The sequence below is a fragment of the Sciurus vulgaris genome (genome assembly GCF_902686455.1).
Source record: "Sciurus vulgaris genome assembly, chromosome: 1".
Lineage (NCBI taxonomy): Eukaryota > Metazoa > Chordata > Mammalia > Rodentia > Sciuridae > Sciurus > Sciurus vulgaris.
This window is the reverse complement of record NC_136461.1, coordinates 211158244-211164243: the sequence shown is the minus strand read 5'-3', so window position 1 is coordinate 211164243 and position 6000 is coordinate 211158244. Positions and strand designations below refer to the sequence as shown.

The 6000-nt window shown below is 62.5% G+C and overlaps 1 protein-coding gene across 8 annotated transcripts in view; it reads right to left on the bottom strand.

The window, feature by feature from the left end:
• Positions 1 to 4880: 4880 nt before the first annotated feature.
• ADGRB1 (adhesion G protein-coupled receptor B1) overlaps positions 4881 to 6000 on the bottom strand; it is a 62944-nt gene continuing 61824 nt past the window's right edge. For all 8 annotated transcript variants that reach the window (XM_079153773.1, XM_079153771.1, XM_079153774.1 and 5 more), the window contains one exon: positions 4881 to 5632. In XM_079153773.1, coding sequence (XP_079009899.1) covers positions 5435 to 5632 — 198 coding nt within the window. In that variant the 3' untranslated portion in view covers positions 4881 to 5434. The remainder of the gene's footprint in view (positions 5633 to 6000) is intronic.

Here is a 6000-nt window from a genome sequence, read left to right as displayed (position 1 = left end):
CTGTCCTGACCCCAGGCCCACCCCTGTCCATTGGTGAGGTTAAGAATTGCCTTTTGGGGAGGCTGGGGTTCAGTCTTCCAAGGGTCGGGGGGGTCCCTAAGTCTTGAAAGGAGCTGGGAGGCATCAGGAAGGACCCAGAGGAGAGGCAAAGTTCAGGCAGACCCTCGAGGGCAGCACAGCCTGGGGTCCACTGCAAGCCCAGTGAGAGGTGAGCTACTGAGGTCCCCAGCTCCTGAGCCGCCCTGGACCCTGACTGAGCCTCCACCCTGGGAACTCCAGGGTGAAGCACAGGGGGCCACTCACAGGGCACTGCCTGCTGCCTCCCTCCCCCCACTCCTGGGTGGAGTCCATATGGTGTTCCCAGGAAGCCATATGAACCCAGCGACGCCTCCTCCGCCTTCCAGGGACAGCTGGGTGCCGCCCCACCTCCACGGGGTCTCCGCGTTCCTGTGAGGCTCCTTGGGGTGCCCACCCTGCCCTCCTGGGGAGGGTCTCCAGTCCTTCGTGTGGAACCAGTGTCCTCTGAACTTTGGGGGAAGGGGTGTGATTAATCGTTCTAATATTCACACATCTAAATTCGAGTCTCGGCACCAGCAGATTCTAAGACCCATGAATATGAGTGCCAGGACCCGAAGTTCCAAGAGCTGCCGTTCCTGGTGGGCTCTGGATCCCTGGAATGGCCAGACTCTCCGGGCCCCCAGCCCAGCCACCGGCCTCTGGGGGAGAGGCTTGGGTGCCAGGAGGGAAGGTTCGGGAACCTGCGACTGACGTGAGCAGTGACGGGCTTGGGTGCTGGCTTCCTGCTCTGCCAAGGCCTTATTTGGAGGAGTTTCCGCTCTGCGGGGGGCAGGTGACTGGCACATTCACAGCTATTCAGAGAGCTCCTCCCTCCTGGTTATTTTTAGGGTCTGACAAAGGGGAGCCCGCAGCTTCCTGAGGCTTCGAGAAGTGCCAAGTCACAGACCCTGGGCCAGGAAGGGCGCCTGTTCCCACAGCACAGATGGGGAAACTGAGGTCTGACCCAGGGAGGACCTGGCCTGGCCTCTGGCTTGTGGTCAGCAGGGGAGCACAAGGCCATGCCCGGCTGGACCTCCCCGTCCTGGGCGCCTTCCACTTTGGGGTCTTACTCCGTGGGACTGTCTGAGCAGACCCACCAGGAAGCACAGGATGCCCCAGTGGACAGGGCACCCTGAGGTCAAGGTTGGGTGGCCCCTGCAGGTTGGTTCCTGGCACTCTTTCCAGGAGGGCAATACCTCTGAGCCAAGACACACACAGGGTTCTTGGGGGAGGGAGAAGCAGGACCATGCGACTACATCTGAGATGAGGGCCGCCTGGCCACCCTGCTCTTGCCCTTCTTTTCTGGGCTTCTTAGATGAGTTGCCACCTGCCCGGTCAAGCGTGGAGAACTCCCCATTCCACAGGGAGATCACAGGGAGCGAGGGGTAGACGAGGCAGGGTTAGGAAGGTTTGGGAATAAGCCCAGCAGCAAGCACGTGGTGCCTTGGTTTCTCTTTGGTGGCAAGCCCCGTGGAAGGCAGGGCCTGGTGGGGGCAGGCAGAGGGCCCAGCTGGGCTTCTGGCCTTCACCTGGAGCAAGACCAGGAGGGCCCTGAGGAGCCACCCTGAGCAACATGGCAACCCAGGCAACAGTAAGAGGCAATCAGGGAGGATGAAAGGAGGGGAAGAGGAAGGACCTGCCGACAGCAATCTGGCCAGAGCAGGGTGGGGAGCGGGGCCAGGGAGGGTGCAAAGGGCTTGGGCTGCCTCCGGGGCGGGAGGGGCTCCTTAGGCCCCACCTTCCAGTGCCATTGTGTTGGTGGCAGGAAAAGGATGAGAAGGCGGCACCGGCGAGGAGTTTGTGGATCTTGGGAGTGTGGGTGCTGGCGAGGAGCACGGTCCTGGCAGCTGCTGCTCCCATAGGCTCCATGCCCCAGCTGACTCAGAGACTCGTCATTGTCCTCATGTGCCTTTCCTTCTACCCCCGATCCTCTGGCTCCCCCAACCCATAGGAGCAGGAGACAGAGTAAGTTGTGAGGTCCTTGTTTCTAACCCTGTAAGTACCATTACCAGCAATGGAGACCAGGTGGTGGCCACCTCCAGCATCCAAATCCCTCTCCACCTCAACCATGGCCATGACCATGACTGTAACCACCACCACCAGCACCACCACCAGCACCAGCAGCAGCAGCAGCAGCACCATCACTACTATCCGCACCACCACTACCACGAGCATCACTTATCATTAACGACACCATTATCATCGTCACCAACAGCATCGTCACCCCCCAAATCCCCAGCTCTAGCTCTATCCATGAAGCTATCACCACTCTTTCTGGCCCCATGATGTTCTTGCCCCTCCTGGTGACCACCACCATCCTCAGCCCACCCCCTCTCCCTACGGCAGGGTGGTGCTGATTACTGTAGAGGGTGGCAGAGGAGGTAGTCTCAGAGTCGCTGGTTACTGAAGAGAATGGCACTTGTTCAGAGAAGCTGAGGCAACCGAGGGAAGGCACAGAAGGTCTGGGAAGATCTTTCTGGAGACCTGACTGGCTCTGACTCCACGGGAAAGGAGTGGTTTCTGGTGGAGACACCACAGCTATCTTGGGTAAGGCACTCAGTAGGGGGCAGGGTCCTCAACTGGAGCAGGAGAGCTGGTTCTGGAGCAGGCCCTCCCTCCTGTGGGATACTGGCAGCAGGATGGGCCACCAGGGTCCGGTGTGTTCAGCGTAGATGGATCATGGCCCCTGCCTTGCCCACTCTCAGGAGTGCACCATACTCAACAACTGGATGAGGTCCAGTGGGAGCTGCAGAGGTCCAGAGGGAGGCCTCATTCTAGTTCTGAGCATCTTTGGGCCCCTAGTCTGAAGCACTGCCCAGCACAGGACGTAGCACAAAGGAGACTGGGCCCACCAGAGTAGGCCCAAGGGTTTTGCTGGCTCCAGTGGGCCTTTCCTGGCTGGCTTTGTGCATGGAGAGAGAACAGCCAGCAATTTCTGTTAAGGGTCACAGTGGGAGGAGAGCAAGGAGTGTGGGGCAGCTACAAGTGTGGGGCTGAGGCAGGACGAGGGACACGGCTTCTCCTGGGAGGGAGCCCTGCAGGGGAGCAGCAGCCAGCCTCTGGACACGGCTGCGTCTTGCCATGGGGCTGCTGAGCCCGAGCCTGCTGGCTCCACTCCTGGAATCCCCTGCTTGCAGAGCATGGGCTTGGTCTCGTGCCGTTTTGTGCTTGGTTTTGTTGCGGTTTCTCTTGTCGCAGGTGGTGCTCCGTGCGAGTGGAGGCTGGAGGTCAGGGAGCTACCCAGCAATGCCTGGGCCTCTCCACCTGGCCCTCCAGCCCTGGCCCTGGGCTCTGTGCTGCCTGCACAGGAGGGGTGGGGGGCTCAGGCTTTGTCCACTTGCTCCCAGGGGTGTCTCGGCTTCCCTCAACAGCAGGAGGGAGGAAGGGTGCAGTCGCAGCTCATCAGAGCCCCGGCGAGAGGGACTGGAACAGGCCTCTGGGTTCAGAAGGCGTGACACTCCACACACCACCCAGGAGGGGCACACCAGGCACAGGAGCTGCCCTGAGGCGGACACTACCAGCGTGCACGCACAGGTGCCAGTGGACTGGGTGTGCCCTGGTTGGGTTCGTGCCAGATCTCACTGCGATGCTGTTTTGGAGCGAATGGCCTGCAGTTCGGGCTGAGTTGTCAGAGTGCAGCTTCTTGATGCTGCCCAGGGCCTCTGAGTAGCCTACTAGGGTCACTGCAGATGTGCTGCCCTCTCTCCCTGTTGTCAGCCCACCGTCTGCCTCTCCCACGTGGCACCTGTGGCCACATGCGTGGCTGTCCCTGGTCACCGTGCTCACTGCGGTCTCTATGCCCAGCGAGGAATGTGCCCAGTCTGTCCCTACCTGTCAGCAAGCTCTCAGGGACTTGCTGTCTACCCACCGTGAGACTCACAGGAACACATCCCCAGAGGGAGGTGGGGACACAGCAAGACTCTCAAGGGGACCCATGCCAGGCTGCACCCCTCTTCCCATTTGGCTTGGCGGGTTTGTTTTGGATGACGTGGTTGGGTGCTGGGGACTCCAAAGGGCCTGTCCTGTGCTCTTTCAAGACCTCAGGGCCAGCAGCCTCTGGCTTCTGCATTGAGTCCAGCTGTCAGGTCTATGGGGCTTGAGGAGGCAGTGGGCTGCCTTCTGCCTGCTGAGACCCAGGGTCTCTGCAGTCCTGGGGCTTCTCATGGCTGGGAGCAGTTGAGGAAGGGGCTGGCCAATGCCCCCACCCCGCCTCTTGGCCACCCGTCTCGCAGCTCCTCCGCCAGGCTCCTCAAGGGACTCATGCTGCCCCCTGCTGGAGACTTGGAGGGAGGCAGGAAGAAGCTCCTCAGCCAGGGAGGGTGGGCAGACTGCAGGGGTGGGGGCTCCCCCTGGGTCTGGGATGGCTCTGCTTCTTCACATGTGCTTCCTGAACTCACCCCTGGACAGACAGGGCCACGTGGTCTGGGGACAGCAAGTGCCTGGTGATGGACAAAAGGAGCCTGCGGTGGGGGGCACGGTGGAGTGGCCGTTGGAGCCCTGAGCGCCCTCCCCTTGCAGCTGCCCACATTTCCTCTACCCCTTCAGTCTGTCTTCTTAAATCGCTGCTGCTGACAGTGCTTCCTGGAGTCTGAACAGCCAGGCACCAGGCTGAGGTCAGACTGGCTCGACCCCAGGAGGACTGCAGCGAGGGGCAGGGGCACCAGACGTGGCTCTCCCAGGGTCCCGCCACTGCCGGGAGCCCAAGGCCAGATCCACAGTGGCAGACGGGGCAGGAGGTCCAGGGCCAGCTGGGGACACCAAGGCCAGTGGCCAGGCCCTTCCCAGCCCAGACAAGCTGCTGACAGGAAACTACACAAAGTGGGTTGGATTTTTAATTCTTTTTATTGAAGAAAAGAAAAGGAGAGAAAAAATAGATTCCCCACCCTGTTTTTTCCCAAAATGGGCTTAGTCCTGCCCATGGGGGCCTCGGGTCAGGGCTGTGCTCTCTGCCTGGGTCTGGGAGGGCCCAGGGCCCTGGAAGGGAGGGGGGTCTGGCTGCTTCCCGAGGGGGGGTGTCTAAAAAATGGAGCCAGGCCAGCGGGCCACACGGGCTGGTCCTCTGCAGCAGAGACGCAGGTGGGTGTCCTGGGGACGCTGGACCCACCAGGCCTGTCCGCTGTCCACGACGGCTGCCCGCTGGGGCGGCTCGCCCTAGGAGGGCAGTGTCCGAGGCACCTTCGGGCCTCTGGAGCCCTGTGCCCGCTGGGCCGCGACGCCTCCTGTCCTGTGTCTGGCTCTGGTCCCAGCACCGTGGGCCCTCTGCCTGGTCGTCCGTGCACCCTGAGGCCGGTGCAGGCCTGGCCTGCGCATGAGCGTGTCTGTGCCCGTCCTGCGGCCGGAGCGGGCAGAGCAGCTTCCCTCCTTCTTGCCCGCCCACTCAGACCTCAGTCTGGAGGTCGATGATGTCCTGGCCCACCAGTGGGATGGTGGCCCCAGCCTTCTCCCACTCCACGCTCCGCAGCTCCAGCGGCGAAGGCGGCAGGGGCTCCAGCTCCTTCTTCACCCAGGCGGGCGTGCCGTGGCCCTTCCGGAGGCTCTCCCAGGCTCGCTTGTTGGGCGTCTGCTGCTTTTCTGGCTGTGAGGCCCGTGGCGCGGACGGGGCGAGAGGCAGGATGCAGAGGCGAAGGGAGAAGAGGGAGCAGACCCAAATCAGGAGAGGGGGAAGGGGCCTCAGGGAGGGAGCCCAGGAGCGAGGGAGGAGCGCCATGCACATCTCGTCCTGACCTGGGGCGGGTGCTGCCCCTGCAGCTGGGCCAGGGTCTGGGGCTTGCAGGGAGGGCCGCCTGGAACTTGCCTGGCCCCGCGCTGGCTGCCCCCACCCTGACCGCACCCGAGCCAGGTGCCAGACTCCCTGCACTGCCTCACCTGCATCCTGCCCTGGGGGTCCAGCCCGGGCCCCACCAGGCCAGTCCTCAGGAGAGGTGGACCGCGTGGGCAGAAGTG